Raw genomic sequence first — 14,554 nt, 5'->3', positions numbered from 1 at the left:
AACTCCCAGGAGGATTGTGTGCAGCGCTGTGTAATCTTGTCCTTTCTGGCTATTCCTTCTCTTTCCTCTATAAGAGGTCCTCAGGTAGCCACGTCTTTACTTCCTTTATTGATGATTTGGCTTCTGATTAAGATACCAATTCATTGGATCCTCCCCAAAAGTTATTGCGCTGATCATAATTTCTGAAGCACTGGTGCCATAAACCTACCAAAATTTTTTCTGCCCCAAACCCAACCTCAGTTTGTCTCTTTAGAGAAGGTATGGGATAAGTCTATAAGCAAATGGTGATTTCCTCCCCCCCCCGCCCCCCGCCAAAGTCCTAGATCCCAGCAAGTTTTATAGAAGCCACCATTTTCGGTTAGGCAAATGTCCCAGTTTGAGAAGGGGCTGGGGCAGGAAGCCTTCCGCAGCAATTGCACCTTGAGTGGCCCAAGGCCATCACTCTTGTTTTGACCCCTTACTGTGCAGACTGGCAATTCTGCCCTAGATGCTGAACCCACTGCTCATGCCTTTTTGTTGTTGTTGCTTTAATTTTAGAATGCCAGAAATGTCACTGCCTATTTCCCCAGAGCCCGCTGGTATGATTATTACACGGTAAGTCTTTCTAATTATTTATATGCACCCTCAGGGAAATGGTAGCGTGGACGCTTGCAGAGGCTTTAGACTCCGACAGACCTCAGGTCAAATTCTGGCTCTGTAACCCACCTGATATATGACCTTTGTCAAGTCACTTTTAACCCTGTCGCCTCGGTTTTTTTCACCTCCAAGTGGGGAAAGACAGCTTCCGTCACAGAACTGTTGTGCGATGTATAACAGCATCTCGTGGAGTGCCTGGCCTTTTGTAGATGTTGTTTGTATGTTAGTTTTTCATCTTTCCTTTACCACCTCTATTCACAGAGGCGTGTCGTGGCAGACACTAGTATTAACCCAGGACACTGTGCTGGAAACTCTGGTTTTTGTTCATGTCCTCCCTGACAGGCTGGAAGGTCAGAGGTATTAGGGGCTTTTCCTCTCTGTCTTTTGACGGTATACCTTCTTTTATAGCACGGATGCTCAAAGAGGAGTTATTAAATGTTATTTTCTAAGGTAAGCACCATCCTAGGTAGCGCGTAAAATGCGCACAGAAGCACAGGGCCCGGCTCCTCCGAGCTGGAGCGCTGCAGGTGCATTTAGAAATGCGGAAGGAACGTGACCTTCCCCATTGTGTGACTTTTCTGGGCCAGTCTGAGCCCCAGAGTCTCAGCCGGGAAAACAGCATCTTTCACAGACGCTTTGAGGCAGTGTTCTTTCGCAGGGATGCAGACAAATCGGAGTTTGATTCTTGAGGAAGGGTCAAAGGTGGTGTTTCCCATCCTTCCAACCAGGAGAAAACTCTGCTGACTTTTCTGAAGAGAACAAAGCAGAGAACTAAAAATACAGCCAAATGATAATAGCAGGAGAACAAGAGGCAGAGCCCTCTGGGCCCTTTTAGCCAAGCCCTTCGTAGTGGGATTGGGTGAACACCCTGCAAGGGCAATGGAAATTTTGTTCCTTTCCTTCTCTGTCTCAAGGAGCCCTGAGTTCTCCCTTGACACCCCATTATATGCTGGGCTGGGTCTGCCCTCTGGGTGGCAGTAGGTTAAGGGAGGTATGTGCTCCCAGGCTTGGCTTTCGCAGAGGGAGCAGCCAGCTTCCTTAAGCCTAGTCTCTGTCCTGGGTTTGCATGCTGACTGTCCTGTTCACTAACAGACAGTTGTCCTGGGTACCTTGAGGCTCCTGGGTGTGGGGTCAGGGCCAGGGTGAGGCCAGTGAGGCACCTAGGGGCACACAGGTTAAGGAGGCACTCACTCCTTTTTAAGGTGGCCTCTGAGAGTGAGTACCTTCCTTAACGTTGTACCTTAGGCACCTCATATGTCTCATGCTGGTCCTAGCCTTGCCCAGGTGCAAACCACCTTATCAGCTGGGTATGGAATCCTAGAAGAGTTTCCCTGTGGAGTTCACCATCTAACCTGGCGCTTAAGTTTGTATGTTATAAGCACTAATACATATGCACATAATTATATATGCCATGCTAAAGAAATATGAAGTGTAAGAACTATCAAAGAAGAGAAAAGCTTCCTGGAATTGCTGATTTTATACATGGCCTTTTTGTTTTGTTTTGTTTTTGTTTTTGTCTTTTTAGGGCTGCACCTGCGGCATATGGAGATTCACAGGCTAGGGGTTGAATCAGAGCTGTAGCTGCTGGCCTACACTACAGCCACAGCAACGCTGGATCCTTAACCCACTGAGTGAGGCTAGAGATCAAACCCACATCTTCCTGGATGCTAGTTGGGTTCTTTAACCACTGAGCCATGACGGGAATGCCAAGTGTAGAATTTAGAGGAAGAAAAGATGCAGGTATACTGGTTAAAGGATGGAAGACATCAGGGGAACATGGGATTGGAAACATACCTTGAAAGACATGTAGGGTGCCAAAAATACATTAGGCTAGTAAAAATACCTCCACCAGTAAAAATTCAAACAATGGAGAAAGGAAAACGTTGGAAAATTTACTGTCATCGCTGTCTCCCAATCCTTGGTCCCCCTCCTAAAGCTGCCCCCATTAACAATGTTATGTATCTTTGGTGATAAAAATTTGTGCAGAGATTAGGATGTGCATTCTTTTATTTACACAAATAGGACCTTACCAAACATACTATGAAATCCTTTGATTAATTCACCTAATAACATATCTTGAAAATCTTTGTATATCAGCACTTGAAGCTCTTCCATATTCTTTTTAGCAATGGTGTTATATTCCATTGCATGGAATCATTTAGCAAACCAGCTCTGTGAATGGGCAGTTAGGATTTTGGTTTGTCTGTTTTAGTGTTTTCTTTTTCTAATTAATGGAGCGATTAATTTTATATATATACCTTGGTATGAGTTTTAGTTAGTGAAATTGCTAGGACAAAGTATTGGACATTTGGGGGTTTTTTTGGTTGTTGTTTTGCTATTTTGTTTTTGTTTTTTGGTTTTTGGGGGGTTTTTTTGGTGTCAGAAGTGGGATACAGTATTGGACATTTTGATAGAGGCTGGCAGATTGCATTCCAAAAGGTTTTATCACCACTCAGTCCATTGACAGTCTACAGAAATGTCAGTAAAATATACTTAATATTTTAAAAGATGAAGAGGAACTATATATTACAGATGTTATCAAAAGCATGGAAAAACTTGGACTTGGTAGATGGAATAGAAACTTAAGCTATCCACTTGGAGCAAAAGATTCAAGCTGCTCCTGTTCCTGAGCTGGGTTTCTTTGTGGTTACATAGGTTATTACATGCTTAAGTGAGGGAGGAGTTTATATATAGTTCATATAGGTTCTATTTCTAGAGTTAACTTAAACTGTCCTCCCTTCCATTCAACTAAACATTGTTAGCCTAAATTTCCATCTTGTCTGTTCTAGAGGGCATGGCCTAGCTCCACCCCTAGCCATCACCCAGCAGTTATCTGAATTTCTAGCCAGAGAAGCTGCTTAGTACAAAAATCTTTAATATAAGTTGGCAAAATTTCGGAAACAATTTACAGTCTCATCGGCACTTGAGGAGAGTGTTCATTTCCCTAAGTCTTTGTCAGTTTTGACTGTTCGAGTTTTTTATTTTTAATTTTATGTTCATCTTTGTATCACTCTTAAAGGCAATATGGTTCCTGATGCTTGTCATTGATTCGATTTGTGATCACCTTTGACAGGCCATTTACACTCTGTGACCTTTCTATTCTTTTGCAGTTTGCTGTTAAGATAAACTGTACTGATTTTTAAAGAGTATTTACACATTTAAGTTGATAACACTTTGCCATATTTATTTGGAAATATTTTTCTACTTTGTCATTTGCATTTTAATTGTTTATGACTTTAAATAGAAATTTTAACTTTTATATAGTCAAATTAATTTTTTTAAGTCACTAGAATTCATTCAGTGAATAGTGAAATGTTGGGATAAAACCTTTTTGGGTCAAGGGTCCCAATATTTTTCCTTTGCTAAACTCTTATCATATACTGCTGTTATATATGGTAGAATTTGTCTGAAAGGTCTCTCTTTTCTTTTCTATTTTTGATTTTTTAATCTATGAGCTACTTATTTTGTCAGTTCTGAACATTTTTACTGATTGCATATTTCTAATACAGTTTAATATGTGATATAGGTCATCACCCTTTTTCAGAGATGTTTTTGATTATTATTTTTATGTAATCTCCCAGGTTAGATTAATATAATATTGTCAATCCAGAAAATAAAAACAAACCTGCACTAGAGCTTTCATGTGTTTGATATATGTATTATATATAGCATCATGTCATATCATATACTGTAATATGATATCTTAATTGTATGATTAATTATGTAATTATGTTATTAATTATATCTCATGCATGTAATTAATATATCACTGTATATGTTAATTATGTGCTTGATATAAACCAGTTAATTATAATTATATATGTTATATATCTGGGAAGAAATGATAATGTTATAGGTTTATTCCTGGGGTATATATATTTTCACCAAAAAAGTCCAAGGATGTTTCATAGCAGCATTGTTTGTCAAATGTTTTTTAAAAAACTTGAAACAAGCCAAATATCCATCAACAGTAAAATGAATAAATAGGTTGTGTTCTGTTTTTAAAACTGAATACCATAGGGTGATGAAAATAACAAACTATTGCTACACTAATAAAGATAGTGAACATCACAAACATAGTCTTGAGCATACGTAGTCAGAGATAAGACGGTAAAGAATGAATGATTCCATTTATGGAGATGGATGAGAGACTTACTCATCAAAAACAGACAAGAGTGGAAGAAATCAGAGTAGTTGCTGCCTTTGGTGTGGTGATTGTTATGAGAGGGGATGAGACTGTTTTCAGGGATGCTGGCAACATTCACTTCTTGGTCTAGGTGGTGGTTTCACACGTGTTCATGTGGTAAAACTTTACTGAGCTGTGTACTTGTTTGGATAATCTTTTGTACATACATTATTAAAAAGTTAACTAGAAGGTTCTCCTCCTTAGAAAGATAAGGGGATATGCTTAAAATAAGAAAGCATGCTTTAAACAAGGCAGAAGGCATATTCACAGAGTTCCTGCTGTGACATGGCAGGTAAAGGATCTCGCATTGTCTCTATGGTGATGCTGGTTCTATTCCTGGCCCAGTGCGGTGGGTTAAGGATCTGGCTTTGCTGCAGCTGTGTAGCAGTGGTGTAGGCCACAGCTGCAGCTCAGATTGGATCCCTGGCCTGGGAACTTCCATATGCCACGGGTATGGCTGAAAAAGATGAAAATTCACCTGTACAGAGTCATGTTGGTTGTCTTTTCTTATTTTAACAGTGCTGCTTTTAGATTTTATCTTACAGTCATGTCTTTATAGATGTTTTAGTAGGAATTTGTTAGGCTAGCCCAGTCTGAAACTAAAGGCCATTAGGCAAACTCGTGACTCATTAGGTACTGAAAAGGAGATCATGACAAGGTGTCATATCACATTTAGCCATAATGTGTAGTAGAATGAAGAAGACATTGACAGAAATAGAGAATTTAGTGGAAGATAATTTTGATGGTTTTACATGAATCAAGTTTCACTTGGAGGCAGGACAATCAGTGGAGGAAAAGTCCAGTATTCAGAAGATACTGCAATAAAATGTCATCAAGAGCATATATTTCAATTTTCTCATGATAGCAGTAAGAAAACTGAAGAAGCCCAGAGATTTGGGGCTGGAATTTTTATTAAGTCCTATAGACTTTGTGGTCTTGAGGCAGGCCCATGAAGCAGGGTCCAGCCCAGAGAATGTGGTCCCTGTCTTTGGGCTTCCTTCTATCACCTAATCCTAGTTTTTTGTTTGTTTATTTGTCTGTTGCTTTTTAGGGCCACACCCGAGGCTTATGGAAATTCCCAGGCTAGAGGGTCTAATCAGGTCTGAGCCCCGCCTGCAACCTACCCCACAGCCACAGTAACTCCGGATCCTTAACCCACTGAGCAAGGCCAGGGATCGAACCCACATCTTTACAGATGCTAGTCAGATTCATTTCCACTGTGCCACAATGAGAACTCCTGCTCCTAGTTTTATACAGTTCAAATCTGTATAGAATGAACATCGGGGACTAAAAATGAAGAAATGTCATGGTAGCTTTACTTTTTACCTCCAAAGTGGCGATTCTCAAATGGGTGGATTTACCTACCAGGGGACATTGGCCATGACTGGAGACATTTTCCTTTGTCACGTTATGGTGGGAGGTAGGGGAGATGCTTCGGGTATCTAGTAATGGACATTGGTCAACATCCAAAAAGCACAGAAGAGTCCCCACAACAAAGAGTTTTTTTGGCCCAAATTGTCCAGAGTGCTAAAGGCTAGAAGCCTTCTCTCGGTAGAGAACTCGTGGAAGGACAGTCTCTTAGGAACTGAGGTTTATGGCTTGGGGCGAGAGACACTTCTCCTTGTCACCTCTGAGGCAGGTTCAAGATGTAAAGCCTAAGAGAAGACAGAGTGAGTGAAAGATAAGGATTTGTGAAGCGAGTCAGCTCACTTTCCTCATCGCTGCACAGCATCTGGGTGAGCACGGAAGAGTGTGATGACAGGTCCTGAACGGGCATTAGGTCCAGAGTGTGGACGCGATGTCTGGTCGGTGCATCAGTCCATCATCTCATGCTTCTGGCCCACAGGGAGTGGACATTAATGCCCGAGGAGAGTGGAGGGACCTGTCAGCGCCTCTGGACCACATTAATCTTCACATCCGCGGAGGATACATCCTGCCCTGGCAAGAGCCCGCACAGAACACCTACTTCAGGTGAATGATGTGCCCAGATGTCCCTTTCCCCACCTGTTGGCTCAGGGTCCATGGAGCCCACCAGTCCTTGAGCCACACCTGCAGGCCCCCACGCACTTTTTACTAAGCATTTTTGTATTTTAGCCCTTTTCAGATTTGGTACTCTTTGAACAATTATTGACACCTATTTTAGATCTACGTGGGTGAGATATTAGGTCTAATTAGAGATGTTTAAGATGGAAGTCCAACAGAAGAAACTGTGGCTCGTGCTAGCTTTAGACTGTCTTGATCCTAGTCGACTCCTTGCTAAGAGCACTCTTGCTGAAAAATCGTGTAAGCTCTATGGCAGTTGATGCCTGAGGCTGAAGTTCCTTATAAACAAGATTTAAAAATTCTAGACCTAAGTCTATATAATAATTAGTAATAGCTAACATCAGGTGAGTGTTTGCTCTGTGCCTGGAACTGTGCTAGGATGGAGATTTCTATTTGGATATTATCTATTTTTCTTTCTTTCTTTTTTTTTTTGCTTTTAGGGCTGCGCCCATGGCATATGGATGTTCCCATGCTAGGGGTTGGGTCAAATCAGAGCTACAGCTGCCTACCTACACCACAGCCACAGCAATGCTGTGACCTACACCACAGCTCACAGCAATGATGGATCCTTAACCCAGTGAGTGAGGCCAAGGATTGAACCTACATCCTCATGGATCCTAGTCGGGTTTGTTACCACTGAACCACGACAGGAACTCCTCTATTTTTCTTAACAGAAGGAAAAATAAGCCCTATGTTATAAGTGTGGTTATCAACATCATTTTGCAGACGAGCAAAGAGAGGCTTCAGGAGACTAAGTGATTAACTCAGAGTCACACAGTTACTAGGCAGTTGAGCATGGACCAAAATCCATGTCTGATGTCAAACTAAAATTCTTGCAGCTCTAATCACTTGATTACAAAAATTCAGTTGAAAACTGGAGAACTTAGTACATCTGCAAACGGAACTCACTATATGTGTATTTAGGAAATTAGGTGATGAAAGCTTGAAACAGTAGGGAAAGAAAGGAAGTCAGTGAGTTTGCTTGTAGTTAACTTATAGAGATTGTAGAGCCCCTATGGGCTTCTGGAGCCTTAAAGGAAAATTCCCCTTGATTGATTCACTCATTCCTGACATGAGCCAATCATGGAATGAACTAGAACTGGATCACACATCTTCTGAATCTCGATACCCAGGCTTTGTATCATGAAGCATTTCCTTGATGTTTTTATGAATATCCTGAGCTTTTTTTTTTTTTTTTTTTTTTTGGCTCACACCTCTCTCCTACCTCACTGCAGCCGTCAGAAATTCATGGGCTTCAAGGTTGCCTTGGATGATGATGGGACCGCTGAAGGTTGGCTCTTCTGGGATGATGGGCAAAGCATTGGTGAGTAAGGGCCACCTAGGATTCATTCACCTCAAAACCATCCTCTGGGTTCCTGGGTATCTGATAGGGCTGCTATTTCCTTTCTGTGTTAAGAGATTCTTTTTTGTTTGTTTGTTTTGCTTTTTAGGGCCGCACTTGCAGCATATGGAGGTTCCCAGGCTAGGGGTCCAATCGGAGCTGTAGTCTCCGGCCTACACCACAGCCACAGCCACGCCGGATCCGAGCCATGTCCATGGCCTACACCACAGCGCACAGCAATGCCAGATTCTTAACCCACTGAGTGAGGCCAGGGATCGAACCCACAACCTCATGGTTCCTAGTTGGATTTGTTTCCGCTGCGCCACGCTGAGAACTCCTGTGTTAAGACACTCTGCTTAAATAAAGCCATTTGTTACTGTTAAGTGTATGGCACATATTGTACATGACCCCAGTGCCTCACGTATATGAAGCTTAAGCCCGAATCTCTCACCATTATCCAGCTGTCCTGATTCGCCATGGAAGATGGCAGGATAGGAGCCATAAGGAAAGTTTCTTGGTGACCAACTGGGCTGTGCTTCCATATATGGTTTACATGCAAGGGCACATTCCCTCATTACATGGTTTACGGTCCCAGAAGGAGAGCCAATGGCTCTATAAGCTGGCCTGTTTATGAGGGGGAATTTCCCATGAGGTCTTTACAGGAATTAGTAAACTCTCGGGAGGGTGTCTCACGTACCATTAGTTATTTCAAGGCCAGCGATGCCCAATACAACTTTCTGCAGTGGTGGACATGTTCTGTATCTTGCCGTCCACCACAGTAGCAATGAGGCTTATGTGGCTTTTGAGCACTTGTAATGTGACAAGGGCATCTGCAAAACTGCATATTTACTTTTATTTAATTGTAATTAATTTAAATATGGTTAATTAGCTACTTTTGGCTAGTGGCTACCGTCTTGGACAGCACAGCTCCAGAAGATGGCCAGTGTCCTCTGACTGAAGGACAAGCAACCTAGGAAAAAGCAAGCATATGGGAAAGAGTGAGAAAGCCGTGAAGGTGGGGTGTAGATGGGGGCACCTGTAGCAAGGCTCTGGCTAGCCCACCTTTACTGGATATGCTGAGCATCATCTCTCTCTCAATCTGTGGCATAAATTCAGGATAAAAGACAAAGAGTCTCTTCTCTGGAGATTGTATTTAAAAAATTACCTACTACTTCTCAAGATAAACTGACTGAGACACCAGTCCTGGTGTTTGTGATGTGATTGTATGTGCACGGGTGTGCAAATATGTATGCCTCTAGCAGAAGGAATCAGGAAATGCTGCATTGTTGTTGCCGGGGCCTAGGCCGGCAGCTGCAGCTCTGATTTAGCCCCTAGCCTGGGAGCATCCATAAGCTGCGGGTGTGTCCCTGGGGAAAAAAAAAAAAAGAAGGAATCTGGAAATTCGGAGGTGACTGCAAAGGTGTCGGGCATGGTAGACCCCAGCAAAGAGATGTGGATTAAGAGGGATGTTAGGAAACTTCCATTATCCCGCTATGACTCCGTTAGAGGCGCCTGTGTACACTCATTTCAAACATTTTGTGCAAACCGAGGTTGGGTTCAGCGTCTGACTCATCTCCCAAAATGGAACTCTGTGAAGAAGGAAAATGAAATAAAAATCATCCCTACCTTCTCAACCAAAACAAGTATGCAATTAGAATTCTGGCGCAGAGCTCCAGGTCACGCTTACTTTGTTGTTTGCTTGCAGATACCTATGAACAAGGACTCTATTACCTGGCCAACTTTTCTGTCAGCCAGGTGAGTGTGACTGGTACCACGGGGAAGGGAGCGCTCCTGGCTTACTAGATGGTAATGCTGGAGGCTGGACATCCTAAGGTCTACAGATTACCGTCTAGCTTTCCTTCTTAGTTCCAGTCTTCTCTCCCTCTAGATTTCAGATAGAGATATAATATACCCCCAGGACTTTTTCTGTGATTAAACCCATTTATTTTTCATCAGTAACTTACTTCCAATTCACTGAGACACAGATGGATAGACTCTATTTTCCGGCCTCCTTTCCTGCATTGCCTTGAAACAGCCTGCACATTTTGTGACTGCTCCACGTGTTGAATATAAGATTCTGATAACTGAGATTCCTTGTTTCCTGAGAGGGGTCCTGGAGCCCCTGAAGTTGCTCACCCAATGCAAAGTTAGATGATAGTTGGCAACGGGAGGTAGGATGCTGAAATCACGGTCTCACTATCCAGTGACACAAGATGAGGGCTCTGACGTTGTCTTATTTCGTGATTGATCTGTATTTGTGCATAAAAAGAGGTTGTGAAAATTTTGGACAAATTTTGCCATTTTCCCCACTCTGGTTTCTTTTATCTCCAATTGACAGAATACGATGCAGAGTCATGTAATTTTCAACAAATACATCAGTGATGCAAACCCTTTGAAACTGGGCTACATTGAGATCTGGGGAGTGGGCAGTGCCCCCATTTCCAGTGTGAGCATCTCTGCGAGCGGCGAGGTTATAACACCTATCTTCATCCACGACTCTGCAACACAGGTTTGTGACCAGTGAAAAGTCCAAATGGTATTTCCCCGACCCTGAGATACCTAATGCAATTCCTGGCTGCTTCGCTTCTGATTGACACCCTCTCCTGCAAAGCCCTTCAGGAGTCCCTCTGTTCAGGGTGTTAGAAGGGACAGCATAGAGGTGGAGAGAAAATTCAGGGTTTCTCATCATGAGGAATTAATGGTCTGGATCTTTTCGTGTATGTCTCCTTTCTGCAAATCTGTGTAAGCTTTGTCTTTGCCTCAGAGATCTACTGCCCAAATAGCTTGAACTTAACATATCTCATCAATGATAAGAAACCATCAGTTACAAATTCCTCCATCATTCCTTGTGCCACAAAGAAAAAAAAAAAAAAGCTACAAATGTATGATACAGTGCTTTCCTGTCATGAAAAACTCCTATTTTTAAACTATAGAGAGCTTTATAAAATTTCTTTAGGTAGAGATTTTCATAATTTTAATGCGATACTATAGAGGAAAATGTTGAGAGGAAGTACTGGACATTGATAAAGCTGCATCAAAGTGATTTAGATTTTCTTTTCTGTGGAAAGGTTCATTTGTGCAGTATATTAGATTCAAGATATAAGTGATATCATATGGTATTTGTCTTTCTCTTTCTGACTTACTTCACTCAGTATAAGAGTCTCTAGTTCCATCCATGTTGCTGCAAGTGGCATTATTTTGTTCTTTTTTTTTTTGGCTGAGTGGTATTCCATTGTGTACAGTAGGAAAAAATGTATTGGGGAAATAAAAAAAAAAAACTTGATGCATCAAAATATAATTTTTTAGCATTAAAAAACCCCAAAGTGATTTAGAAAAGGCAAAGTCTACATGCAAAGAAATATTAGAAATATCTTAACCGGGAGTTCCCGTCGTGGCTCAGTGGTTAACGAACCCAACTAGGAACCATGAGGTTGCGGGTTTGATCCCTGGCCTTGCTCAGTGGGTTAAGGATCCAGCGTTGCTGAGAGCTGTGGTGTAGGTCGCAGATGCAGCTCGAATCCCAAGTTGCTGTGGCTCTGGCGTAGGCCGGTGGCTACAGCTTTGATTCAACCCCTAGCTTGGGAACCTCCATATGCCGTGGGAGCGGCCCTAGAAAAGGCAAAAAGACAAAAAAAAAAAAAAAAAAAAAAAAAAAAGAATCCAGTGTTTCTGCAGCTGTGGCATAGGTTGCAACTGAGGCTTGGATCTGATCCCTGGCCCAGGAACAGCCAAAAAAAAAAAAAAGAAATATCTTTATGTCTCAGATTTTTCTTTTCATATTTAAATTTCTATATAGATATTTTCAATTATTTTTTGTATTATTTATTATTATTTAAAAGAAACATGTGGGGCATGAATTGGTTAAGGCATTTCCTCTGCCCTATCAGAAGTGTTGGTGATATGTCATTTCATACACATTCTTTCACTGCTTACTTCGGGATTTTTCTCCAAAACCACTAGCATCATGCTTTATACAAGTTTTCATCAAAGCATTTTCTTGATCCGGCCACCAGCCAGGAGTCATACTCCTTCTAAAATAATTCTTCAGTGGTTTGCATTCCATGCATTCATCACACCAGTAACAGCAATGAAGGTCACACATGCACACCGTTGTCCAGAGTGCTCCTTGGTTCTCAGTAATCCCAAGGCTGTTGCTTGCATGACACATACTGATTTCAACCTAGTCACTTATGATGGAGCATGAGGGAGAATAATGTGAGAAAAAGAATGTATACATGTATGTGTGACTGGTCACTTTGCTATATGGTAGAAAATTGACACATTATAAACCAGCTATAATGGAAAAAAATAAAAGTTTTTACTAAATAAATTTAGAAATAAAATTTCATTTCCTTGAAATCATTTGGAAAAAAAAACCATAGTGATTTCAGGAATATCAGATATGTGAAAATCTGCACCTTGGGATTACTGCAGTGTAGTGGCTCCATAAGCTATCCTGGCAATAAGTAGTCTCTTCCTTTGTATGCTTACTTCTTGCTTTTTCCTAAACTATTTTTCTTTCATAATCCTTCCTGATAACAAGGCCTGAAACAAAAGTTTTCCTTCGGTTTTGTATTTTTTATTTGTTTCCTCATATTTGTGGTTTTCTTGCCAAGTAACTGCCCCGACTCCACCAAGAGCTTGTAAAGGACTTTGCCCAATTTTGTCACTGACACACAAGCTGACGCATAAGCTAAAACTTTATGGAAAGTATTTGCCTAGAAAAAAAAAAAGAAAAGGCTGAAATATCAGACTTATTGGCAATCATCAAGGCCCTGTGAGGAAACTGGAGAAGCGGGGAATAGAGGAAGGCTCCAAGGAATGGAAATGAGGGCATTTCCTCCAATTTGTGCAGTTGTTTCTCTTTAGTGGTTGTGTGTTTTGTTATTTAGGGTCCTGTCATCTTTTCCCTGTCACCGAATGACTCTAGGTCCTCTAAGGGATTAAGAAGGGCCCTTCTCCCCTGAAAATCTGAGGGCGGTCTAGAAGCTAGCCAATGCCTCACTGACAGTGTCAGAGTGTTATAGGGACCATTGGCTTGTATCTGATTTGTCTGAGTGCAGGAAACTTGCCTCTCTAGATGTCCAGCACGTTTTCTTTGGTTCCCAACAGGTGTTAAACATTAACGTGACCAACGGAAACCTCAGCCTACATAATTTCAGTTCCTTGACGTGGACAAGTGCTCCGGATTCTTAGAGCAAGATCCTAACTACACATGGCTTTGAAACTACTTCTACTTCACGCTCATGAAATTATTGTGTGTTTCTAATTGATTCATGCCCAGTATGGGTAAAATATTTTATTAATTTTATGTTCTGTCTGTGGCGTAGCCCTGTGGTATAGGCAGTAGGGAAGTGTGGAAAACTGTGGGTTACCTTCATGTCTCAGTGTGATTAGTACGGTCCTGATGGCGCCTCATACAAAATTTACTGAAGATTCACTGGGCACATGATGAAGTGTGTGTGTGTGTGTGTGTGTGTGTGCGTGTGTGTAATCAGGGAATGGGCCCACCTTTGCCGAATACGCAAGAGGCATCTGACCAGGACAGTTCAGATCTAGAGCTAACTAACATCTCAACGAAGTACCCAGAAAGAACATCTGCTCCCTGTGGTTATAGGGAGATGAGCTGACATGCTAAGAGCATATATAAGGGCAAGAAAAGGCAAAGGCAGGAAAGGTAAACAGGGACGATGAGAGGGAATGGATGATGCGGATAAAAGCGATCACGACAAGGTGGAAGGTAACAGTAAGATATTAGGAGTGATAGCCTCGTGGGGAGGAAGGAAGGAAGGGCCAAGTCTCGTGAAGGCAAGAGTAAGGTTAGGATAAATCCTTAGCATGTGGGCGTAGGGCTGGGGACAAGATTTAAGCAGGAAAAGCTGAAGGAAGGAGTTTGAATGTAAAAAATGACTCACTTTTGCAATGGTGTGCTTCAAAATATGTAAATTTTATTTCTCTACTCTGTGCCTAATGTATATAACTACAGTTGACACAAATGCATACAATTTACATGCCAAAGAAAAATAAAACAGATTTACAAGAGATTTTGCATTTTGTGGTAATTTGACCATGGGTAGTTTCACCTTGGCATTAAAACTTCTTATTCAGCAAACCCTTGTGAACTGGTCTTGTTCTCTTTGGCATCAGAGTTCCCACAGGCTAATCCACAATGGAGGGTCAGATTTAGGAGTATCTACCCTTTTCCTTATGCCTCTGGTGTGGGTTTTTCTTAAGATACAAGTTTGCGGGGGAGTGTACTTGGGCCAATGTTGTTGCTTTAATCCTCCTTTCAGTTACTATATCTGGGAATATATCAACTAGCAAAAATAGAATTTGCAAGACTATTG

General features: G+C 41.7%; 1 protein-coding gene across 3 annotated transcripts in view; it reads left to right on the top strand.

Moving 5' to 3' along the window:
* Positions 1–14,251, top strand: part of MGAM (maltase-glucoamylase) — a 125,609-nt gene extending 111,358 nt beyond the window's left edge. For all 3 annotated transcript variants that reach the window (XM_021079097.1, XM_021079098.1, XM_021079096.1), the window contains exons 43-48: positions 538–594; positions 6,669–6,793; positions 8,101–8,189; positions 9,913–9,962; positions 10,546–10,716; positions 13,320–14,251. In XM_021079097.1, coding sequence (XP_020934756.1) covers positions 538–594; positions 6,669–6,793; positions 8,101–8,189; positions 9,913–9,962; positions 10,546–10,716; positions 13,320–13,403 — 576 coding nt within the window. In that variant the 3' untranslated portion in view covers positions 13,404–14,251. The remainder of the gene's footprint in view (positions 1–537; positions 595–6,668; positions 6,794–8,100; positions 8,190–9,912; positions 9,963–10,545; positions 10,717–13,319) is intronic.

This window comes from Sus scrofa, chromosome 18, assembly GCF_000003025.6.
Source record: "Sus scrofa isolate TJ Tabasco breed Duroc chromosome 18, Sscrofa11.1, whole genome shotgun sequence".
Taxonomy (NCBI): domain Eukaryota; kingdom Metazoa; phylum Chordata; class Mammalia; order Artiodactyla; family Suidae; genus Sus; species Sus scrofa.
This window is presented reverse-complemented; position numbering and strand designations above follow the sequence as displayed.